Here is a 27,667-nt window from a genome sequence, read left to right on the forward strand (position 1 = left end):
AAAGAAAACAGTACGTATGCCCTAAAGAATTCTATTTGTCTGTGAATGCAATTACCCAAAAGACAAATAGAGGCAGCCTTGACACATTGCCAAGAATTTTCCATTAAGTGTTGCCATTGTGATTTGCTATGACTAATGTATATGCTATTCGTTTTCGTCTTAATTTTCATAATACTATGATTATAAAGACTAATGTACATATGCAGTGATAACTTATAACTGTGATGTATGGTTTATGGAAAAATTAGTATATTTGTATTAATTGGTTGCTTACCTGTTTGATTGCTAATCTCGCCATCTGCACATGGTACACAGTCAAAGCAACAAACAGGTTCACCTCGCCTAAGTCCTTTTCTTGAACCTGCAGGACAGCTTTCAGTACATGCGGATTTAGGTACCTATTGATAATAAAATAATGATACTACTTTATTTAAATATTTAGCAGAAAAACAGCATTAAAAAGTATAACCTGTTACAGTTGCACAGCATTTGTTTAGAGGCAGCTTGTGAAATCAGTGTCACTCTTCTTAATTTATCATTGTTATATTAAAGTTCCAAATTTAATTATATTGCAAAGGAGAAAATATGCTCCTTATATTTCCAAATATCATGTTAAATTTTAAGATGACATGATCAGGTCATGAATATAATGTTGGTACCAGTGCATGATAGCCAATTTTTATTCCTTTTTAACACCTTTATTGTATTATCACTTATGTTATAGTCAAACATACATTTATGTAAAAGAAAACAATCCATATTAATACGTTACCAGTTACAAACATTATACATCACATGTATTATTTTATATATAACTATCATCAATGCAGCATTACCTAAATTGTTCAATTCTTGTCTTCTCTTAAAGCTCACTCCTCTAAATCATTATTCTGTATGCATCGTTCCCACAATTTCCTTATGTAATTCGCACCTACTCTTTTCTAAAGATCCTACTTCCAGTTCTTTTACCTCTGCTACAATATTCAGTACTTCAAATACAGTTGGTTTAGACTTTGATTTCCATTTTCTAGTAATTGTTTTTGGTAGCCACCAGAATTAAACTTAACAAGATCTTACTATATATAGGCACTTCCAATCCTATATTCCAGCTCAAAAAAATAATTTCCTTAATTATACCTATCTGCCAACTCAATGCACTCCCAGAACATATGTTTCCAGTTACCCTTTTCTTCCCCATCTCATCGCCAACATTTGTCATCTACCTGAGGAAAACATTCTTTGAAGTGTGCTTCAGTATAAAAATAGCTGTGGAAACACTTCAAGCAAAAAAACCTAAATTGTCTAGACTTTGTTACATATTTGGGAGATACACCTATGTTCTTCCATTATTTCCATGTGAATTACTTATCCATTCTCTCTCCCTAATCTTTCTTGATTGGTTCCTGTAGTTATTGTGCAACATTTTATATGCTTTACTAATTATCCCTTTTTAACAGCAGCATCTGTTCTAGATTTAACTAAAAACTCTACCAGAGGAGGTCTTTCACTTAGGATTATCCTATTCCTTTCTCTTTGCCTGTACTCTAATATCAGTCTCTGACAGGGAAAGAAGTCTTCAGCATTATTGTTATCCCTTTTCCACGTTGAATTATAGCTTTCTGCTTGTGTTACATACGTGAGCCTTGACTGTGTAGATCTAAAATATCCCTTCAAATCAGACAGTCCTAAACCAACTTATTCTATTTGAAATATCAACTTTTCCCACTCGACCCTTCCCCTCTTCCCCTCCCATCCCATATACATTCCTTCAACTCTTTATTAATTATTACCCACAATGTCTCCTCTGGTTGATAACAAATAAGACTGACTTGTATAAAAATCTAAAGAGACTAAAAACATTTTCACTGCTTGCATCTTGCTATCCATATCCATAGACAAGAGCTTCCAGTTTCTCTGTTTTTGTATTATCTTTTGTTTGGTCTATTCCTGCATATCCTCAGCTGCATTAACAAAAATATTTTAATCCATACTCCTAAATACTACATTTTATCATATCCAAATGAATATGGGTATTGCTGAACTAATCCATGTGTGGGTATATAGTTTACAGCTATAGCATTTGTTTTATCTTCATTAATTGTGTAGCTCCAAAGACCTGAAACTGTCTCAAAATGTTCCAAAGCACTGCCATGTCCTTTTCTGGTTTTATCAGGTGCAAAATAATACTGTCTTGCAAAAGCTAACTTTTCTTGATTACTATACTAGTTATATCCTTGCACTTCTGAGTTTCTTATTTCTTTTGTCAATGGCTCTAAATATAAAGCAAATAGCAAAGGGGAAAGAGGATAACCATGCTTGGTTGCTCTGTTCAGACACAACTTGTCAGAGAGAAACAATTTACCTTAAAATATTTTCTCCAATCCCTAATGTAGCCTCCTAATTAAACTTATTATTATATTAGAGAATGCAAATGTCTCCTTTACCTTACTCATAAAATCCCAGATTACTCTGTCAAATGTTTTCTCTGTTTCAACATATACCAAATACACGAAAAACAGCAGTAGTTTATTACATTCTGCTTCCCTCTGGATTGTTATCATTCTGTTAATGTTGCCTCTTCTTCAGAAAAACACATTGATCCATAGGTGTAAATTTTTGCAATGCCTTTTCCATTCTTTTAGCTATTACAGAAATACATACTTTATAATCATAGTTAAAAATTGAAATGGGTTTATAAGAAGCTGGGTCTGGTGGGTCTTTCCTGTCTTTAGCTATTATGCCCAGCACAGCTTTCTTCCAGGATGTTGGTGTTTCCCCTTGTTTTAAAATAAAATACTGGTTAAAGAAAAAAAAACTTCCAGATTTTACTACTTTCTTCCCTCCTAGCTTCCAAACTTACACAGGAATACTATCTATTCCTGGAGACTTTGCTGCAGATTGGTAATGTGCCACCATTTTTATCTCATCTTCTTCTTTCTTGACTGTTAATTATTAAGCCTCATCTACCTTTAACCTTGGCACACATAATATAATTCTTCCATAGGTATTTCCATTTGTGCTCTTTCTTATTTATACATTTTTTCTGTTTTATAACAAATTTTCATAACATTTCCAAAATGTTTCAAATAACTATTTAGGATCCCTGGATATTTTTCTTGTTATACCTCCCTAAGTTTTTCAACAAATTTTTCTACTTTCTGTTGCCTAAGTCATTGTGCTCTGGAGTTTTGTGCTCTGGAGATATTATCAAAAATAGTTGCTTAACAGTAATCATTCTAAACTCATCACAATATCCAGATATTCCATTATTTTCTCATCAGCACTCTACAGTTGCACGTCTTCTTGTTCTGTGAGATTTCCCTTATTCTGTAATGCTTTAACCTTTGTCAGCCCCTCTAAATAATTCTTGTTACTTCTTAACCATATCTATTTTTCTTTTATTTTTACTCTATTTTTAAACTTCACTTTCATTTTATCTTAATCACTAGCTATAACTTCTAAAGAAATGTCTGTCTTCCCTAATAACTTTGGAATAATTTCTGCTATACATTCCTTAAATTCATCTTTTTGACAGGATGGCGGGAAAACACCAGTGTCTCATTTTTACTTCATTACCCTGCATTCTTATCTTAGTTGTTATTGGCACATAATCTGAAATAGTTATTGGATGTATGTCAACTGTTTCAATTAAATGCACATGCTCGGTAAAATTTAATTTCTGTCTAGTCTAGCCAAGTTATTGTACCTTCATCAAGGGGAGGTCATGTCTGTTAAATTTGGTCGACATTTTTGAGATAGTCACCAAAGCCATGGATGAGGGGAAGACAGTGCACACCGCTTACCTTGACCTGGCCAAAGCCTTCGACATTATTCCTCACTTGGACATAATAGATAAACTCTCTCAACTAGGCATCAATGCATATGTTACCAGATGGGTAGCCAACTGGCTCACTTATAGAACCCACCTAGTCAAAATAGGGAAGCCACCTCAAGCAGTAGACTCGTATCGAGTGGCATACCCAGAGTTCAGTCTTGGGGCCTCAGTTATTTGGGATATACTTTTCTGAGGTACAGGCCAAAACCAGTGGGTGATGGCTGACCATGTTTGCAGATGAGTGCAAGTTGGGAGCGATCATCAATTCCCCTAGTGACATGGACATCCTTCAAGAGTGTCTCACCCAAACAAATGACTGGTGCCAGAAACATGGCCTCAAGCTGAATGCAAAAAAATGCACCACCATCATCCCCTTTGGGGAGAGAAATGTCCCTACAAATTATCACAATAATAACAATGTTCTAAGCATGCAGTCAGTTGTGAGGGATTTAGGCACCCAGATTGATAGCAGCTGACTTTTGACCAACATGTTGCTTCCATTGTATGGAAAGCTTTCTACATGGCCCACCTTATAAGTAAGGGTATCTCATCCAGGGACAAGGAAGTCATAACATCCCTATATTCTTCCCTTATAAGGCCCATTATTGAGTACAATGCCCCATTCAGCATGTACCTCGCAAAGCACATGCAGCAGCAGCTGGAGAGACTAGAGAGGTTCCTCACCAGGAGAATCCTGGACCTCAAAAATCTACCATACACAGATAGGCTAATCTACCATACACAGATAGGCTAAAAGCCCTATACCTCTACTCTGTTTCATACAGATTCCTCAGAGGTGACCTCTGTCTGGCATACAAGGCAATCTCGGACCCCGCCTTGATGGGACTGCTACATATCTGCAAGTCAAGCTCCACTCAAGTAACCCACACATATGGCCTCAACCTGGTCTGTGACATCAATAGGACTTGCTGGCAGGACATATTTGTGTCCCAGAGACTCCCCAATGTATGGAATAGACTCCCTCTTCACATCTGGCAGAGTACCTCTTTACCTCTTTTTAAGTGCAATCTGGATAACTGGATGGGAAATAGAAAATACATCCCTGGGATTCCATCCATGACCCTGCAGGACAGGGGCATCAGGTGCTGATTTGTCTATGCATGGGCTAAACTCTTAGCTAGGCTTATAAGGGCCTCAGGGCCAATAGCTTAGTAACTTCCTATGATCCTATGATCCTATGAATAATGTATAAATTCTCTCTGAGTTCTTACTATTGAATCACATCTTGTATACCAACTGTTTTCATAAATATCTTCAGAAATCTACCCTATTTTGTTATATTTTCTCTTCTAACCCCCCAGATACATCCTTACTATTGTAAATCAAGTTCCAGTCATTACATATAAGTAATATTCCCTGCTGAAAGCTAATTATTTCTCACAATACTTTCTGGAGCTCCATAATAGCAGTATAACATGGAATATAAACACATGCTAACATAATCCTTCTCCCTTGCCAGTAGCCCATTACTACTACAAATCTACCATTATTCTCCTTTCCCCCTTTTCTACCACTATTAGATCTCCTCTAGCAATTAGTATAAGTACCCCCCTTTACTTTGTCCTTAACATTCTGCTGAATATTCATCCTGAAATCCTTTCTGTATCAAATTCACATGCTCACTTCTTTCCAAATGTGTCTCCTGTAGAATTCTGCATTTCGTAATGTAATCCAATAGTCTTACTTTTTTGTCTATACCCGTGTGGCCATTAACATTCCAAAATAGTATGGATGCTGCAGCCATTATGGTAAGAAGTTATTATTCAGACCTATTATATATGACATGTTTTTGAAATGTCTATTTTCAGCTTGTATGTTACATGCATGCAGTAGTATTAGCAGTTTGATCTTTTATACAGTTTTTTGTCATTTCCATTTAAACCTATGTCACATTTTACAAGACTTTTTGTTTTACTAAAAGCCCTCAGATGAGAAACCCAACACACCTCCAGAATAACCCCATCACCTATTAACTAACAAACACACAAAACTATGTATATCTTTAAATAATGAAGTTAACCTTCCTGATATGAACAACTGTACTAAATCAACAGCTACACCCACAGGCTTTACCTTACCTAAAATTATGTTTATCCATTCTAAGGTGCATGTTACAGCCTGTGCTCCTACTTTAATTTCTGTCTGCTCTTGTCTTATCTTTATTCTCCTCTCAGATGTGAAAACAGCTGATATGCTTTCAGAAAATATTAACTTTTAGTCTTAAGAAAAAAGTACACTATCTTTAAATAAAACTAAAATATACAGTGTTCTAGTAAATACACATAAGTATTTAGGTGCCAGAAAAGCTGCTATCTGTTATTTACTTCCAATAATTTTAAACATTATTTTTTAAGTTGCTTGCCCTTGTTTATTTTAATTTTATGATTCCATGAGCAAGCAATGCTCAGAACTGTCAAGATACATTGCCTGCACATGTAGTCAACTTATCTCAATCGAAACATAAGAACAGAATGTACAGCTGCTCTTACTGCAGGCTTCTGAACTTACACTGAACATTTATTTGCTAAAGGAAAACTTTTCTTTACATTCACAGTGCTCTCTTATTTTAAAGCCCACTTGCTTACACACACAAAACAATTATTATTACACTAAACCAAGGGCATTAATCCAGACATTCAGCTACGCTATGAAAAAGTAAGAGGAAACATCTCAGCTCTACATATAATCTAATCAGTGTACTTTTACACCCTGTCTCCCACCCCAACAGCCCAACATTACAGCATATTAACTTAAATATGTTTTGTCCAGCCTTTCTCCTCTTTTTACATTATGATGACTACATTTCTTAAAACTAAAAAAGAAAAGTAAAGTACTTGGTAACTTTTGTATCTTCATCACATACAGCAATCTCTGGAAATGCTTTACTATATAACATGCAATTTATATCATTAAATATTTATAGAATATTAATAACAAAAAATTCTACAGTTACTTCCCCCCATTTTTTTCCTTTAGTGTCGTTCCAAACATCAATGTCATGAAATGGGGTACATGCCTTTCAATCCATCCACAAATTTAACACAGTCAACAAAAGTCCAGTCTTTCTCAGCCAATTATGTCTTGTAAATCCATACTTAACAAATGTGATTGATGCTTTATAGTCACATGTTTATTCACTAATTTCACTGTTGCTGGTTTTCTTTCTTTTCATCGTCATCTCCCAGTCACAGACTCTGGTTCAAGTCCATGATACTCCTGATTCTTCTAATCAACTCTTGTGCTTTTTCTTTTTGTCTTTCAAGCATTTTTGTTTGGAATATCAGAAAAGGTTTCACTGGCAAAGTCTCCCTATGAGCTTTATTATCAGACAAATGAGAAGCAGAGTCCCCTCATGTTTGATGTTCACCTTTTGCTGGAAAAAAAACGTTTGTATTTCCTTCTTAGCGTGCATCAAAAATGATTTGGATCCTCCAAGAAAAAAATATTCTGAAGACAGCTGATATAACAGCTTGAATCTCACACCTGCCAGTCAACATTCTCTGATAGCTGGGATAAATGTGTTTCTTTTTTGCATAGTGTACAGCGAATAATCATTTTTCACAAACAATCTACTCTCTGGAATTTTTATTGTTTTGCTTTTCTGCCACAGCTTGGTCAGGATAAACTGTTTCTGCTGGTATGGTTACATATTTACTAATGCAGGCCTTGGCTGCTATTCCATAGCCAGGTTTGGAGCATACACACAATGTGCCCTTTCAATTAAAAATCCTGCTGTAGAATACCACTCCAGTTGCTTATTTGTGTTTTCAAAAAAATAATACTGTCTGTTCCTTCCATTTTTTCTGGTACAGCTGAAAATCTTAGGTTTTCTTTGTGTGCTCTATCCTTTAACACTACCATTTTTTTAAAATAGCTCTTCTTGAACAGTCTCATATTCAGACAGATTTCTCTTAATTTTGACCTCTGATTTTTGCAGTTTTATCAGTTCATTTGAATGGCTTTTTAAAGCTTCTTCAATTTTTCATCCATTTATTTTTTATTTTAATCAGCTCTGAGCTTGTTTGATTTATTTTTTCCTCTAAATGACTGGAAACCATCTCTTGTACCAAATATAGAGCTTGAACTGTTTATTGCTGAACAGCTGCAGGATTCTTCGCAGACAGTGTTTTTCTTCACTTTTTATAGCTGATTTTCATTCAGGTTCTCTAAGCTTCTTCATTGCTGGCATCTAGTCAATGTACTTACTAGCCAGTAATTGAATTTTACTAGCACTGACAGAATACTAGCTCTTATCTTACAGTTTCTTCTTTCACACTCAGAGATTTGAAGTTGTAGCAATCTTGAAAGTCTCTTAATACTATTTAGAAAGGATGTAATTGCTTTTCTTTGCAATTGCATCCTGTTTTGAACTACTGTTTTGACAAAACACATATAGTATTAATTTCAATTTAGATATACTATGCAGTCTCTTATTTTATAAATAAATTGTTTAATACAGGTGGGAACAGAGTGTTGTTACACATTTCTCTGTAACTTAAACTAGTTACTGAATTATATGTGTCACTTCTTGTCTGTGTCATGTAATGTGTCTGTAACATTTTGTATTAATGTAAAATTTTATTTTCTGGGCTGTAGTAGAAATGTATTCATTTTGAGAACCAGTCTGCTACCCTAAATAACAGCATCATAACTAAATAAATAAAATAAAATACAAATAGAAATGTGTTACTCTAGTCATAATTGTTTGCAGAAGTCAATCTTTTAGTACCACTGATTACAGAAAGGAATGCCTGGGGTTTCTTACTCCCACCCGGAACCACTCTGTTTAAACTGTCTGCACACAGCCTTATGCAAACTGCAAGTTTGTCACACAAGTATAGAAACAGACTATTTTTTGTTGCCTTCGTAGACAATGATATTTCATCTTCATTCCAGATCCTGGTTTGATTGTTAATTAAAAATTCAAAAATTACAGCTTGACATTTAAACACAGAAGCTTGTTAGTTCATCCGGGTTCCTATTAGATGATCGAAGACGCATTCTATCGAATGCGTCTTGGTCGAATTTAAAACAACGAAAAGGCAAAATAGCGAAGTGGCTTTTAAGAAAATTCTTTCCCAGGGAAATAATTCACTTGGCCGCTTCCATTACTTTGCCATTTTCGGTACTGTAGTGCGATCTCGGAGTTGGTATATTTAAGTGGAGGGGTGTGGTGGGCAAAGCCCCCCAGTATATGTATTATTTCAATTTCTTTTTTTTTTTTTTTTTTTTTGGAACAGCAATTTTTTTTCCCTTAGAAAAAAAAATCACTGTTCTGAGCTTTCGAGATTGTAAGCTTTCACTTACATGGGGTTGATTATTCATCATGCGCGTTTTTAAGCATTCGATGATATAATATAGATTTGTTCATCCTATATGAATCTAGAGTTAAGATAAGTAAGAAATACTACACAATTCAGCATAGGTAATACACTGATTGGAGCTTGAACCAGGTGAATGATAATGTGCAATGTCTTGCTACTGAAACCAAGAACAAGGCATGTGCTTATAAGTCTATTAAGCAATCCTGATTACTTAATATCATATATGTAATGGTAATAATTAAAGTGACAGGAATGAGGATAACAAGTTACTTTTGTTAGTAAAAAATATGGAAATGTTTATATGCAAAAAGACTAATTTCAGGTCTGGCATATAAAATCAGTATTGATATATAAAAGAAGGTATATCAGTTGAACTGTATTAACCAAGGAGTACGTGAAATATGTAGCTTACAAATGAATGGCTAATGTAGTTATATATTACAGTAATTAAATATGATTCTTATTTCTCTGGGGAGCAACAGACTACCCACTGCACTTCAAATTAGGAAAGCAAAATACTTACCCAAACAATTGCTACAAAAGATGAAACAACTTGCTAAGAATAAAACCAAGAACCAGGCACAAGTACGATGCACAATAAACCAAAACCAGAGACATCTTCCCAAACTCGACCAAAAAATTTTATTGAGCACTTTCATCAGCATAAATCAGCTGACTTCTTCAGAATAATAAAAATACGAGTAAACCACATTTAAATATCATTCAGAGAACATCACATGACACTATCAGCTGATAGAACACACTTAAGGTTTACAAATCAGTTAAATGAACATTAACAAAACATTTATGCTATAAAGAATAAATCACCAAGCATAAAAACTTTATGAAAGTCAAAAACCAACACCATAAGTGTTATTTTAAAAAGATATATGTATAAAATCATAATATAATTATCTTTACCTTAAAAGATACTTATATTATAAAATTAAGCAGTATAAGAACACAGCTTAAGTAAGCGGCTCAAGCAAAGACAATCATTGAGAACTGGAAATGTGAGGGCATCTAATCTCACTTGCCAACATAACTCTTTGAATTTGAGATAATCTACCCATGGACCACCCCGGGGATCATGACGGACCTTTTCTATCACCAGAAACCTAAACCCATGGTCAGGGTATCTTTCTACATGCTTAAATAAAGCACTGTTGATGTTGTGGTTTTTAAGGTCCCTTACATATTCATAAATTCTCTCTTTTAGTCTCCTCTTAGTTTTCCCAATATAGAAACCTTTGCATTTTGTGCACAAGACAGCATAAACAACACATTGGGTATTACAAGGGAATTTCCATTGCAGCCTAATGGTAGCATGATTAATTTTGATCTTGTCCATACTGAAAATAAAATTACATTGAGCACAAAACCCACATTTTTTGGTTCCTAAAACACTTTGAGTTTGGGAAGATGTCTCTGGTTTTGGTTTCTAGTGCAACTTGCTAAGAATAATGTGAAATGATTAAAAATGAAGATTAAATACACTAAGAAAGCCAAGCAACTCACAAACGTTGCAGTTAAGTAAAAATAAGACACAGGCAAAGACTGGCTTTGAAGAAGAGCTTTAAGCGGAAGATGAAACCCATTTACCACTCCTAAGTCACTTAGATGCAACAGCCACAGAGAGCTGTCCCCAAAGATACATTTTAAAGTAGGTCATTTGGGGAGCTCTCATCATGTTTTTGGAAGGAAATTTCAGAGAGGTGGTGTACTGTTTGAAAAAGTTTACTCACTAGCAACAAGCTGCAAAGAATGATTATGAAGATAGTATTTCCCTGGATTTGAGACCTTGAGCATGTTTGCAAGTGGTGGCACTAGGCAGTATCATCAAAGACCTGAAATATTACATACAGAGTTGCTGTTGTCTCTATTATGGGGAAAACTCACCTTTGGAAAAGAAGGAAGGAGGGAGAGAGAGAGAGAGACAGAGAGAGAGAGAGAGATGTATTGGTGCTCTTTGGAGTCGGTACTGTATGACCACCCTGATGCCAGTAAAGGCAGTCCATATTCTAATTTAGGGAGAATAAGGCTTTTGTCAGTTGAGCTTTTTGCATTTGCTATGAGAAAGCTAGTAAATTTACAGTTTACCTTTAGTTATCTTGAAGCCTTATGAATAGTTGTTTCAGCATGACAGCTAAAAGGAAGACAAATGTAATCATACTGCTACATATCTGAAGGTAGAAGGTAGCATAATCCACTTTGCAATTCACTGGGTATTGTATGTCCTCCTGAGAAACTTTGTAAAGGCCAAACCACACAAGTTCCAAGAAAGCTGGAACACAGGAATTCTCCTCAAACAAAAAAAAACACCGAGCACTGCTGTAGCTGCCAATTTTCTTTCTTTATTCAATACATCCTGGTACTTCGGCCTCACAGGCCTTCAATTGAATAACTTCATAAAATCCAGGCAGCTATTTATATTCCATCTCAGCATTAATTCATCTTCATTTAATTAAACAATTGAATCAATTAAACAATTAAATGCTTTCCTTTCAACATTATGCAGCTTAGAACCCAATGATGTGCCCCCCACATATACACACTTATACATTATATCATAATTATATTAAATACATTAACCCAACACAGGGTGAATTTCCCCAAATAGCATTTTTTTAAATAACATTTTTTTTAAATTATATATGACTAACTTAATGAAATAATTCACATTCACATTTTCTCCTATACCCCAATGAACTTACACAATTCAACACATAAAGAATACATTTCAACCTACTCCCAAGGTTCAGTTATAAATATCTATCCATAACATATAAATGTATTTTATTAAATGTAAACTTTTTTCATCCTTAATTTATTGCACTTATTTTATTCTTAATATTGAATTAATCAACATCATTTATTCATCCAAAAATGTAAATTCTTTTTTATATATTAAACCCAATACATTTGTTCTGAAATAGACTAAACAAAATCCATTAGAATTAGCATCTAAATACCCCCAATCAATGTCCAAATTAAGACCCCCTAGGATATAAAGTGCCCAAATATACTATTAATTTTGTTTCCAATTTAATCAATTTTCTTTTGAATTCACCCCCTCTATTGTTTGTTCTTCAAAGGGCTTTGCTAATACACTACAAAAAAAACTATCTACACTACCCCCCATGTGTGTCACAAAAATGTTGTGCCACTGGGCTATCCAGTCTCGTATTTCTTACATCGCCCAGGTGCTCCAATATTCTAAGTTTCACCTTTCTTTTTGTTTGCCCCACATACCATTTACAAGGTGTACATCCACATCCAATGATGTAAACTACACCACATGAATTACAACTAAATTCATTCTTAACCAAAAACTTTTTTCCATTTATCATCCAATCATCAATATTTTTTTAATTTATCACATACTTTGCAGACCCCACATGGAAATACTCCCTTTCTTTTTACTATATCTGTCTTATTTCTTGTTCTTAACAACTCTTTTAGATTATTAAATTTGCCATACGTAAAGATAACTCTCTCTGGAAATAGCTTCCCCACTACTTCATCCCTACATACAACTGGCCAAAGATTATTTACTAACCCCCTAAGTACCTCAGAAAGGGGAGAAAATTTATTCACAATGAAAAGGGGTTCTACACTCACCTTTTCCATTTCATTTTTCCTAATAAACTTCTCATGTTGAGTAAAAAAAATACTTTTTCTTTTATGACTCATATTTCTCTTCAGTTTATTTAAAGCTTCACTTATGTTCCATATTATATCCTCTCCTTAATAACCTCTTCTTAACTAGATCAAATTCCCTCTCCAGCATTTTTTTATCAGAGGTATTGATCATTATTCTTCTGAACTCACCATAAGGAAGGGATTTTATTAAATGACCAGGATGAGCATTGCCAGCTTCCAAAAAGCTATCCGCAGCTGTTTCCTTGTGGTATGGTTTGTACTGCAAAACACCCCTTTCATCTACATAAAATTCAACATCCAAGAATTGCATTTTGTTCCTAGTAGTTCTATAAGTAAATTCCAAGCCATATGTGTTTTGACCAAGTAATTCCATAAATTGATCAAACTCGTTGATCTCCCCCCCTGCACACAAAAATCAAATCATCAATGAACCTTTTAAATATGATCACATTATCCTTAAACAAATCTGTAACATACACAAACATATTTTCAAAATGTGCTATAAATAAAACTGCATAAGATGGGGCAAAAGCTCCCTCCATTGCAGTTCCTTCCAATTGCAAATAATAATCATTTTCAAAAACAAGATAATTATGCATCAAAGCAAATTCTAATAACTGACAGATATAAGTGGTTTTTGGGCCCTCACCCAACATTTTAACCATTGCTTCCTGGCCCATCTTGATATTGATATTGGTGTACAGAGACTTAACATCCACACAGGCAAGATATAGGCTTGGGTTCCGCTGAATCTTTTTTAAATCTTCCAACACATGAGATGTATTTTTAACATATGATTGTGCTGTAGGGAGATAGAGCTTTAACTGGGAGTCCACAAAGATGCCTATATTTTGTAGAAAGGAGCCTACCCCTGAGACTGTCGGTCTACCAGGGGGTTTAGTCATTGACTTTTGAATTTTCGGAATAACAAAAAACCTGGCATCTTTTGGATGTTTCAAATACAACTTTTTAACATCCCTATGAACAAAGAACCCCTCCCCTTTCTAATAACTCAAACAATCTCCCATTGTACTCTTTTACTGGATTACCAAGTAATTTTTTATAAACTTTGTCATCTGACAATAATTCCAAAGCCTACTGTAATCCCTTTTATTCAAAATCACCCAATTTCCACCCTTATCCGCCTGTGTGAATGCATATTGGTCAGTAACAGCACGTAACTGTTTCACAGCTAACCATTGCTCTCTACTCAAATTCCATGCTTTACGGCTTGACATAAAATTACAATAAGCAAATTCAATCTGTTTACACAATGCATGTTCAAAGACATTGATTGCATTTGTATTCTTCGGGGGTACAAAAGCACTAACATAGGGCACCTTAGGTATTTGTAATTTATCATATCCAGTTGAAAAACCAACATTAGTTACACTATTTCTCTCACATTCATCTTCCACACTTTCATTCTCAGAATCCCAAAAAACAAACGGATTATCATGTAGAGTAATGTCCAACAAAGAATCTTCCAAGATGTCAATATCAGAATCATTCAAGAGACTTGCTTCATTCTCCTGCAGACGATGTTTTTTTGGCGCCAAAAAATGCCCTCAAATTCAACTTTCTTAAAACACTTTGATTTCATTAACAACTTCAATTAGTGGAGGAAAAAAGTTGGCAGCTATTTCGTGCCTTTAAGCAAGACACTTGTCATTGCTTCAGATAGCATCAAGTCAGAAAGATTCACAATGTCCAAACTTTTTTTGGCTTTACTCACTTCATTCCCTTTCATGTCTCTCAGAACAAATGTACTCGAAAGAACATCATGTTCAGATATCAAACGAGTCAGGGGAATTTTGTTTCCAATTTAATCAATTTTCTTTTGAATTCATCACCCCCTATTGTTTGTTCTTCAAAGGGCTTTGCTAATACACTACAGAACAGAACACAGGGTGAATTTCCCAAATAGCATTTTTTAAATAAAATTTTTTTTAATTTTATATGACTCACTTAATGAAATAATTCACATTCATATTTTCTGCTATACCCCAGTGAACTTACACAATTAAACACATAAATAATACATTGGTCTTGATTGAACTTAAAACAATGAAAAGGCAAAATAGCAAAGCGGCTTTTAAGCAAATTCTTTCCCAGGAAAAGAATTCACTTGGCCGCTTCCATTACTTTGCCATTTTCGGCACTGTAGTGGTATCTTGGAGTTGGTATATTTAAGTAGAGGGGGTGTGGTGGGCAAACCCCTCCAGTTTATGTATTATTTCAATTTTTTTTTTTTTTTGAAACAGCGATTTTTTTCCCTTGGAAAAAAATCACTGTTATGAGCTTTTGAGATTGTAAGCTTTCGCTTACATGGGGTCGATTATTCATCATTCGCGTTTTTAAGCATTCGATGATATAATATAGATTTGTTCATCCTATATGAATCTAGAATTAAGATAACTAAGAAATACTACACAATTCAGCATAGGTAATACACTGACTGGAGCTTGAACCAGGTGAATGATAATGTGCAATGTCTTGCTACTGAAGGCAAGAACATGGCAAGTGCTTATAAGTCTATTAAGTCTATTAAGCAATCCTGATTACTTAATATCATATATGTAATGGAAATAATTAAAGTGACAGGAATGAGGATAACAAGTTACTTTGTTAGTAAAAAATATGGAAATGTTTATATGCAAAAAGACTAATTTCAGGTCTGTCATATAAAATCAGTATTAATATATAAAAGAAGGTGTATCAGTTGAACTGTACTAACCGAGGAGTATGTGAAATATGTAGCTTACAAATGAATGGCTAATGTAGTTATATATTACAGTAATTAAATACGATTCTTATTTCTCTGGGGAGCAACAGACTACCCACTGCACTTCAAATTAGGAAAGCAAAATACTTACCCAAACAATTGCTACAAAAGATGAAACAACTTGCTAAGAATAAAACCAAGAACCAGGCACAAGTACGATGCACAATAAACCAAAACCAGAGACATCTTCCCAGACTCGACCAAAAAACTTTATTGAGCGCTTTCGTCAGCATAATTCAGCTGACTTCTTCAGAATAATAAAAATACGAGTAAACCACATTTAAATATCATTCAGAGAACATCACATGACACTATCAGCTGATAGAACACACTTAAGGTTTACAAATCAGTTAAAGAAAGAGTAACAAAACATTTATGCTGTAAAGAATAAATCACCAAGCATAAAAACTTTAAGAAAGTCAAAAACCAACACCATAAGTGTTATTTTAAAAAGATATATGTATGAAAACATATGAGTAAGTACCTTTACCTTAAAAGATACTTATATTAAAAAATTAAACAGTATAAGAACACAGCTTAAGTAAGCTGCTCAAGCAAAGACAATCATTGAGACCTGGAATTTTAAGGGCATCTAATCTCACTTGCCAGCATAACTCTTTCAATTCAAGATAATCTTCCCCTGGAGCACCCCGGGGATCATGAGGGACCTTTTCTATCACCAGAAACCTAAATCCATGGTCAGGGTATCTTTCTACATGCTTAAATAAAGCACTGTTGATGTTGTGGTTTTTAAGGTCCCTTACATATTCATAAATTCTCTCTTTTAGTCTCCTCTTAGATTTCCCAATATAGAAACCTTTGCATTTTGTGCACAAGGCAGCATAAACAACACGTTGGGTATTACAAGAGAATTTCCATTGTGGCCTAATGGTAGCATGATTAATTTTGATCTTGTCTATACTGAAAATAAAATTACATTGAGCACAAAACCCACATTTTTTGGTCCCTAAAACACTTTGAGTTTGGGAAGATGTCTCTGGTTTTGGTTTCTAGTGCAACTTGCTAAGAATAATGTGAAATGATTAAAAATGAAAATTTAATACACTAAGAAAGCCAAGCAACTCACAGACGTTAAGGTTAAGTAAAAATAAGACACAGGCAAAGACTGGCTTTGAAGAAGAGCTTTAAGAGGAAGATGAAATCCATTTACCACTCATAAGTCACTTAGATGCAGCAGCCACAGAGAGCACTGTCCCCTAAGTTACATATTGCATAATCCACTTTGCAATTCACTGAGTATTGCAGGTCCTCCTGAGAAACTTTGTAAAGGGTCATCTGAGTGACAAAATCAAGTTTATTGGCTTTTAGAAAGATCGCACCATTCATGCAATGCAGTCCATAAATTCTGTGGTCAGGATAGTGCTGAACCTTGATACCCTTTTTCTTCTTCAGCCACTCCCAACCTCGGGATACCATAGTGTTAACCCCATGTATTATGATCTTACTTATAAAGATCACTGAGGGGACTGTAGTTGTGAAGTTACTGGACAGGCATCGAAAGGTGACTTGAGAGTCATGAAAACATAAATCAAAAAGTATAAAACAACTTCTATTCAGCCTTTGACTTTGTAGAAAAAAATGTAATTTCCAGAGTATCTGCACCTCCCCCCCACCCCTGCACCGTAAGTATTCTAACTCCCAGGTCCTCACAGACTATGAGAATGCAAGTATTTTCTTTTGCCAAGATGGACTTGCACAGGCTTCAATGACATTAAAATTCACTTAGCTTTTTAAATAATCTATGTAACAAATTTTGCTCATTCAAAACCATGTGTCTACTGGATTTTATAAACATTAATACATACTGTAATAATAGTGATGGTCATTCTCACCAGAATGATATCTAAATGATGTAAATATTTCCAATATGAAAACACTGCTATAGTTTTATAGGTAAATACTAGTCTAGATTCACTTGTTGGCCATTTTACCTAAGTGAGGATCAAACCATGTACCTCTTCTATAAGAGGTAAACACCTTAACCAGTGTGCCATCCCCAATCCTATACTTTGTTAAAAACACTGTGCACTTTATTAAGTAACTGCATTGTATAAACAGAACTGTTGATTAAAGTACTTGATAAAATCAGCATAGCTGCATGCTGAATTACTTAGTTAAATATATCACTCTGGAATATGAAAAAGGGCTGGAGCCTTAAAAATTCAAAGAAAAGTTGGTCAGTCATAGAGGAGGAATGGTTATCTAACCTTGTAGGTGTCATGCTGCACCCAGAGAAATCATTTTGGTGTGTTTGCAGAGGAAGACCTGGAAATTTTCCCAAGAGGAAATTATTGATACGCAAGAATATTAACATTATTGGTGTATTCCTGAATGCACTAGAGAATGTCTGTTGGTCTATGATTTTCTAAGAAGTGATTACAGTCTTTGTTTTATGGTGTTCACTGACTATAGCAAAATAAGCTGTGGTGGTGGTGCTGTGGTAGTATTGTCACCTCACAGTAAGACGTTGTCCTGTTCGATTCTCAGCTAGAGTGTCTTCTGTGTGGAGACATGCATGAATGGGCATACCTTCGTGTCAGAGATGGCAACTCGGCATGTAAAAATCTACTGCCAGTCATTAGCGGACCAGAGTTCCACTGTGGTGACCCCTAAAAGCCGAAAGACACAACAACTGACTATAACAAAATGGGGTTCAAGGACTATAACAAAGACAGTACTGTCAGGCAAGCAGTATGCACTTTTGCATTATTTTCATTTGCAATAAAACTGTGAACCATTTCATAAGTTTATGGAGTTTACTGGTTTTATATGTATTAACACGTGGTAGATGGCTCTTATTAGTTTTTAATGTTAATAAGGGATATTATGAGTTCTTTTTTCAAATTACTCAAAGACATACCTGTATTCAATAACCATTTATTTCCATGCAGGAACGGTGTAGCCACTCCTGCACAGAATATGGCCGCTGAGTGATTCAGTAAAGTACGAGCCTGCATACGCTATTCCTGCACGGACACCACTGCATAATGCTAATTACCTCATTTGCTGGTGAAAAGCATGCAGATGAGGTGAATTAGTGATTCAGCAAGCAGGCAGGCATCCGTGCAAGAATAGTGTTAGTTGCAGAAATGTATTCGGCTACTAGCCAAATTCATTTCTGCAAAAATTAAAATGGAGGCATGACAGCTCAAATAAAAGCATGTATTACAATCTTTAGGCATGCCAATGGCTAAATATATGGTCATTGGCATAGAAAAGTGTTTCATTTTTATAAAAATAAAATTTTTTTTGGCCGCTCTCGGTGTTTAGGCATAGGGCAGTGGCGTACAAACAGGATTGTGCTGAAAATAAAAAAAATGTGAAAACTCAGTTTTAATGGAAACCTTCATTTTGCCATTATAGGCTATGCCATGCAGAATCAAAACAATACCAGGGAACAGTGGCTGTTAAGGGGAAAGGCTCTGTGGTAGTGCAGTAACTATGGACTATGGCAGTGGGGTATGCAAATAAGGGGAAATTTACTGAATCACAAAAATATGCTAAGTGTCAAACTGCACCTAACCATGTAGGTGCTATAACATGATTGTGTAAGCAGGAGGAGCAACAGACATGAAATGGGTGGGGTGTCATGCATGATGTAAGCACATTGGAGCCCTATTGCCCCCAAATAAGCTTAGCTAAGCACAGCTAAGCAAGGGTGTGTGTCTGAGGCTGTATTGACTTATTAAATGAAATGAAAAGCATATTTACATTCAGGGAGGGCCACTTCACATTGTTTACCTTAGCTAAACGGGTTTGTGTGCCGTGCATCGGGTCTAAAACAAAACAGAAAAAAACCCGGAAAAAGCAGAACTGTTTACATTTGGGCACTGGGTTTGCGTGGTGCGCCTCCGTACTTAAAAGGGGTGGAAATGGGAAGGGGAAAAAAGGAAAAAAGGGAAAATAGCAGAATAAAATCAGTCAAGAACAAATTACATAGCTAGCAGGTGTAATGCATCATAGTCAGCAAATCATGCAGTCAGCATCTGCAGCACAACAGTATAAACTATGGAAACACCTTACAGTCTGGTTTTTCCCACAAAACCTGCACCATTGGTATACACATGTGGGGGATTTTAATTGGAAAAATGTTAGGGGCTGCCATTGCTTTGATCCATCAGTATGTGCTAGAGACTGAGGGCAGTGATGAGGATAATGCTGACAACTGCCAAAGACAGAGAAGGAGGAGAAGAGTGTTCAGACCCAGAGTAACTTGCCAGGGGCTACATGATTTGGATAAAGTAGAGTGCCACAGAGTGGACAGAGACATACTGCTGCAAATCATTGAGCTATGCTGGCCTTAACTCAGACCCAGAGCTAACAGAGGGGAACTCATCCCAGTGGATACCAAGGTATGTGTAGTCTTTAAGAATACTAGCTACAGGTACTTTCCAAAGACCTATTGGGGACATCATGGGGGGGTCTCACAGGCATCTGCATCCAGGGTACTCCACCAGTTCCTGGATGCCATGCTACCACATGCCGGTGAGCACATTTACTTCCCCAACACCCATGAGGAGATGACCAGCAATATGCATCTCTTCCACTGTGTAGCAGAATACCCGGAAGTACTGGGTGCGATAGACTGCATGCGCATCCACATAAAAGCACCACCCGTGAACAGGATAGGGGCTACATAAACCGCAAGGGCTTCCTCTCCATCAACTGCCAGGTTATGTGCAATGCCCAGGGCATTATCATGAATGCGTGTGCTGGCAGCCCTGGAAGCTATCACAGCTCCCAAATCTGGCATTCGTCACAGCTGTACCAGGCATTTCCCAGTGGGGCATCCCATATGGCTATCTGGTGGGGGATACTGGCTATGCAATGGAGCAGTGGATGATGACACCCCTCAGAAATGTACACACACCCACACAAAAATGCCATAATGAGGCACATGCTGAAACCAGGATCATTATAGAGTGTGTGTTTGGGATTCTCAAGTCACGGTTCTGCTGCCTTGACATATCTGGTGGATCTTTGCAATACTCTCCAGCCACATGTGCACACATGTTCATAGTATGTACCATGCTAAACAATATGATTCTGTGGAAACAGCTGCAGCAGGAACAGCACGGTGAAGGGCTGTGTGGCCCTTCGCCGTGCTGTTCCTGCTGTTCCTTCGCCGTGCTGTTCCAGCTGCAGCAGGAACAGCACGGCGAAGGGCCACACAGCCCACCACCATTACCAAGGTCCTCACAGGTACAGAGGGACTCAGAGGAGGAGGCCCCTGACCCTGCTCCTGTAGGCAGATAAAGGCGTGCCCAGTATGCTCAGGTCTTGGCAAAGAGGCAATGCATAGCACACACACTGACACTGTAGGGACCCCAGGGACTAACACCTATTTCTGACTCACACACACAGTAAAATGGATGACACACACATCACATTACCTGTAACGTACCATGTATAGGCAGTGTACTATGTGCATCCAACATAGGGGGCCCTCAAGTACCTCACAACTGCCACAGGCACAAGTTAAGTCACTCTTCTTAACAACAAATGAATGGATTAGTATGTTTTGCTAGCATATCTATGGTAATGCTGCATGCATGCAAGGGAATGGGGTGGCCCACTGGGATAGCAGCAGACAACTGACAGCTATGTGGGGCACCAAGAAATGTCTGCCGAGGACTGGCCTCCCCACACTATGCAGTAGTACCCAAGGTGGCAAATCCCACTGTAGTATATGTGTGGGGACAACTAACTGGGGGGGGGGTCATAGGAAACAGGCATGGATGTCAGTGTGGGGGTCTCATACCCACCTCTCAGACCCACACAGCATGTCAGCTGTGGAAAACCAGACAGAAATGTCTGGCAAAGACCCACAAAAGGTGGCAATGTTGAATTACCTCCCCTACAGACTCACACAGTGATAGCACAGCAGGCCTCACATTTGCAGTAAGGCTATGAAGGGTAAGACGTCTGAAATTCAACTGTATGCCATTACAATCTGACCTGTGGTCTTTACTGATATGCCTCTAGTTCCCAAGACAGGGCACACTACTATGCTAAATGGAACCAAAGTGTAAAACAAATATCAGCACAGTCTGTGCAAATGTGTGCAGTTGACAGGTGCCCCCCCCATATACACACAGAAATGCAGTAACGTATGCTTGTAGAGAAATAGCAGCATAGCACACATTGGCAGGGCTATCCCAATACACATTAAAACATGTTGCCTGTCCACAATATGCAGGAGTCAATGAGCTATGTATATGTGTGGTTAATACTGTCAGGATCTGGCCAGCATGTTCTCCAGGCAGACGTCTTGTAGTGCCCTATGTACAGTGTCGTCTTTGACAGGGCCGTGTGCAGATAACTGCAGTGGCAACTATTATACATGTCAGTGACACTCACTTCTATGCCACTGACATACCTGGAAGTCACAGTGCTATGTGGAATATACTACACATATAATGGACATCTTGAAGGCTGTGTGGTGTGGTACTGTTGGCAGTGGTTATTTTCAATACTCCTTTTGTCTTATGTTTGCTTTTATATATAATGGGCATGCCTGCACAGTAGAATGCACTCTGTACGCACACTCATAACTCCAAACCTCTGACAGCAAGACGTCTGGACAAGGGCAGAAATAAAAGTGGAACAAAGGCACAATGACAGGCAAGTCTTATAAATATTGCCCTTACATACTGAGAAAGTTGGTAGGGTGAGGGGTTTGCACTAGAGGGAATTGTCTGAAGGTTATGTAGTCTGAAACAGTAATGTCTGTCATTATTTTGTAACATCACTCTTCAATTATATGTAACTAACTTGCCATAAAACACAAGTTTATGTAGATAGGATGAAACCTCTAACCAAACACCTGGCCAACCTGCCAAAAAATGTACAGGTAACAGGTGTGGCCACACAAGGATATGACATTTCAGGTTAGAAAGATACCACACAAGCAGGAGATCCCCAGCCTATCACCAAGTTGCTGGACTGTTTACACAAAGTGTCATCAATCAACTGGCTTTAGCCACACCTAACAAATGACCTTGTTGGGGAAGAATGTACATAGCTGCCCTCATAATATTGGGCTATGCATCATACAACTAGTATTTCTCTGGTAAAGCACTGTGATGATCTGAGGATGTCTGGCACTGGGTAATGACATAATTCATTGCAGTGTCAAACTACAGATATGTCAGAGAATGTCTGCTAAACAAACCCAGTACCCCGAGGAAAGTCTTGTGTACTCCTGAGAGGTATGGCTGTATCACACAAAACCCTGGACTGGAGGACACCTATCTCTGGAATGGAGTCCCACTCTAACTATAAAAGTTCACACTGGGCATGCTCTTGCACTTAGAGAATCACAGGATATGTTGGAACCTACATCGGACTATATGGCTGCATTCTGTATATATGTCTGTGCATACAGACAGCTATGTACACCTTAACTGCCCCCCCCCCCCCCACACACACACACACACATCAGTCTGGATTACCTTCAGCTAGCTGTAGGTGGCCCATGTGTGATACATCTGCACCTACTGTGTGTGGTACACAGACATATTTATGGGCAACAGATAGCATATGTCAAACATACACAGACATAGATGTCAGGAAGTGAGAGACAGACAGTGATAGAGAGAGCAAGAGACATAGAGGGGGACAGACAGAGTGAGTCACACATGGATACCCAGAATGGCATACAGTGATGTCCTGCTGTGAACAGTGGCATACAAGTTGTAAACAGTTGCACGTGCCAGCATAAAAGGAGAGCCCCATTGTGTAATAGTACTGAGGTTCAATTTATACTATCACATCACCTGCCTGTGTGTGTGTGTGTGTGTGTGTGTGTGTGTGTGTGTGTGTGTGTGTGTGTGTGTGTGTGCTTGTGTGTCCATAGCTCTAAGTATTAAATAAAAATCAACATTTTTGAGAGAAATGAATAGTGATTCTGAACCACTTTGCTCCTTATTAGAATTGGTTTTAGAGAGCAATGTCTTACTATATGGAGAGGAGTACTATTTGCAAACATGGGGGTAGCTATGGGCACCCCCTGTGCTAACAGTTACTCTAACCTGGTTCTAGCATCCTGGGAGAGAGCATCATTCCTCCATGAAAACAGTCCATGGAAAAAACACCTACAATATTATGGACGTTTCGTGGATGATGTCTTCATTCTATGGAAAGACACTAATGATCAACTATATGCTTTTATAGCATTTATTAATGGTAGTACTGACTTTCTTGAATTTAAAGTGCAACACTCACTTAATAAAGTTGAGTTCTTAGATGTTGAAATCTCACTGCACCCCACAAAAGGCTTAAGTACAAATGTGCATAGGAAACCAACATGGAAGAAACATTATCTGCATCATCAAAGTATGCATCAAGCACATAACCAAGTGGTAGGAGTCTCAAGGCTATGCACTAGGGAAGGAGATTTTGATCTAGAGGTTGAGAAACTTTGTACCAACTTGAAGGCAAAAGGCTAAAAGGATAGGAATCTTGGCCTAAAGGATGACTGTGGAAATTTGAGACAAGTTAGAGGTCGACCTTTCTTTTCCTCTAAATTGAATTCAAATGAGAGAGAAGGCACTAGTCACAGTGCTGAACGTGATCCGAGAACTAATTGTATGATTACTTATAGCACGGACAATAAGCAGATTCGGGAAGTGATTAAAAGATTCTGGCCAATACTTACATCTGACAATCAATTAAGAAAAATCTTAGGAGATAACCCAAGGTTCACATACAAAAATAAGAAAAACTTAAAGAGACTTCTATGCAATAAAGATGGCTTTGATATGAAACCTGTTTCCCAACGGAAAGGCACATTTAAATGTCTATGTTGTAAAGCCTGTCCTTTTATTAGCAATTATAATGTTTTCCAGCATCCCATCACTGGACATTCTTACACTTTTCATGCCTATGCAAATTGTCACACTCAACATTTAATTTATCTAGCCACCTGCTTCTCATTGTCCAGCTTTTTATGTTGGAAAAATGGACCAGCACCTGAAAGATCGTATTTTGAGACACATACGGGATATTCTCAATTCTGATCCAAATAATGCCTTGGCTACTCACTGCCTAATGAATCCATCACACAGTTTTAAATTTCAAGTTATTGAGGTTATGAATTTAACTGCAAGAGTGGCTGAAGTCAGAGAAATTGCTTGGATTGTTAACTTAAAAGCGAATTGTCCACCTGGTCTAAATCTGGTGGTTCCGTTTAAACCTATACTAAAGACCAGACGCAATACAGGTGGATACTGTTAATTTTGCAAAGATCTGTGTTTTTGTTTGAGCTCGAGATTATGTTTGATTCAATGTTAAAACACTTCAACTTCGCAATGTACAACTTCTACGATGTTTCTATTGGTTGTCTGTTATACAGATAGCTCCAAATGGCTTAGACTTGAAGAGTTGATCTTGAATAGGACAAATCACCCGGATAATCTGATTGGTAACTCGTCCACAAGTTGAACTAATAAGATGAAGTCTTTCCATTGTTTGCTCATTGGCCCTAGTATTTTGGAAATTACTTTCAATTGGTCCTGTCATGTATATACATTATAGGAACTTTATACAGCTTATTTATCCTTGTGACTAAATGCTGTAATGGATTTTTGTTATCTAAACACTATTCCTTAAATCTTGATCTCTGAAATCTAAAAGGAAGCAATGTACCATATCTGCTGAAGAGTAAGTTTTATTTGACAGCCGTTTATGCTGCGTTTGCATTGACAAGGCCTTAGTGCCTTGTACCTTAGTAGTTGCATCATAACCAAAAATAAAAACAAAATGTATATTGGATTAAACAGTAAACGCAAATTTAGAAAAGGAAAATATCAAGAAAGGGTGTTTTTCACAGTCTCCCTATTGGCTTTCTACTTCGCAGACGGCTTTCAACTGGTGTAGATATGAAAAGCTGACATTAGCTGGTAGTAATTTATTGAAAGACATGACTGGCGACTCACCTCTATACCTAACCAATGAAATTAATATTTTTATCTCTATCCATTGGTCCTTATATTGTGATATCAGTCTTGATTGGCTAAGGCATATGAGGTTGATTTAATGTTTTCCGTTATCTGAGATTTGACTTGTTGTATGATTCTTTCTAATAAGTTTGGATCTTGGGTTGTAAAAGGAAGATAATCATCACATATGCACATGAATAATTTTATATCCATCTATGCCATGTATATACTGCGAAGATGTTATTTTTTCCAACAAAAAACATGATTTTTATGATTCACCCCAGATATGGGCGTATTAGAATTTCATTATAACACATTTCTTTATGTCATATATTTGATGTTTTATTATGTTTGGTGTTTTATATACTCTTACACCAAGTCTACGTATTTATTGGGTTTGACGGACCTGATTGTTTTTTTTTTTTTTTGTCCTAAACTAAGGTTTGGATAGACATGGAAGAGTTCTTTGATTGTAAAGGGACTGGTGGAAGAGTATTTTTCTGCCACTTCTATTTGTTCATTCTATCATGCATCTATTTGTTACTGAATTACAGGGGTAGATTGTGATTGGTTGACAGTATTATACCTGACCTATGTGGTGAATTTTCAGTATTACTTTGATCTATTATAATGAAGGGAATTGAAGTATGTTGACTGGCTTATGGTCCCTTTGAAATTAATTCTGATTGGATGATAGGCCTTTAAATTTATATTTTTATTTTTTATGAATTCAATAATCTGAAAAAGGCATCAACTGCCGAAAGCACTTATCGGATTTTATTTTATCTGTATTTTTACTGGAGATTATTAAAGAGGATATTTTAACAGTTATCATTCCGTGGTGGTGACCGAAGTTCTTTCTTAGTATAGGTCTAAGTATTAGGAGACTGTTGCCACGCAGTACACTTCACATTGCCCTACTTCACAAGATCTGCTGCTGTCATTCACCTTAGAAGTACCATTGAACACCTTATCACCCTTATAAGCTGTGTAGCACATGCGATAACTGTGTAACACTATAGTGCAAATCACTAGATAGACAGGGGTTCTAATCTCAATACTGGTAAGTGTGTGTGTGTGTGTGTGTGTGTGTGTGTGTGTGTGTGTGTGTGTGTGTGTGTGTGTGTGTGTGTGTTGAGAATCATATCTTGTGTGGGTTATACCATTTTGAGTTGTATACCACCTTGTACACTTCCCATCATCCTACTTTACAAAGCCTCCTGATGTCATTCACCTTAGAAGTACCTTGTGACAAGGTGAAATCATATAACCTCTGTGGCACATCTGATAACTGCATAACACTACAGTATAAACAACTAGATATGTAGTGGTTCTAATTCCAATGCAGGCAACTGTGTTTGTGTGTTGGGGTGAGAATCATATCCTGTGTGTGTTATACCATTTTGAGTTGTGTACCACCTTGTACACTTCCCATCACCCTATTTTAGAAGGCCTGCCGATGTCATTCACCTTAGAAGTACCTTGCAACAAGATGAAATCATATAAACTCCGTGGCATGTCTAATAACTGCATAATACTATAGTTGAAATAACTAGATAGGTAAGGTTCTCATCTTGATACTGGTATGTGTGAGTGTGTGTGCGTGCGTGTTGGTGGTGAGAATCATATCCTGTGTGGGTTATACCATTTTGATGTGTGTACCATCCACGCTTGTTTACCACCTCCCAATGGCATTACTTTATATAGCATTTTAATGGCATCTGCCACACATGCAGCATGTTAAACTGTTGCACAGGCCATACCAGTCATCTGTACAGATGTCTATGGAATATATGGATGTTTGCAACTTATATGTGGTCTGTGTCCCCTAACAATGGCCACGTATGTGATATTGTTGCCAAATATGTCACAGTTAGTGTACTGGCACACATGCCAGCATCAGCTGTCATACCTGACTGAAACATCATGCTGATACAATGTCTGTTATCCTATCACTTGTCCAGGCTTGCAGGAGCAATAGATGACTTCAGTTGCTGTTTCTGGTGGGTTATCTCACCATCCATGAACACATTCACAACATTGCATGTTGTAAGAAGTAGTGGGTTATGTCCCAGGC

At 37.0% G+C, this 27,667-nt stretch overlaps 1 protein-coding gene across 1 annotated transcript in view; it reads right to left on the reverse strand.

The window, feature by feature from the left end:
- The window catches only part of LOC122801302 (extracellular calcium-sensing receptor-like), a 96,360-nt gene that overhangs the window by 9,015 nt on the left and 59,678 nt on the right, over nucleotides 1-27,667 (reverse strand). The window contains exon 4 of the mRNA XM_044070847.1: nucleotides 275-398. Within this exon, the coding sequence (XP_043926782.1) occupies nucleotides 275-398 (124 nt within the window). The remainder of the gene's footprint in view (nucleotides 1-274; nucleotides 399-27,667) is intronic.

This window comes from Protopterus annectens, chromosome 4.part1 (genome assembly GCF_019279795.1).
Source record: "Protopterus annectens isolate FY-2018-M chromosome 4.part1, PAN1.0, whole genome shotgun sequence".
Taxonomy (NCBI): domain Eukaryota; kingdom Metazoa; phylum Chordata; order Ceratodontiformes; family Protopteridae; genus Protopterus; species Protopterus annectens.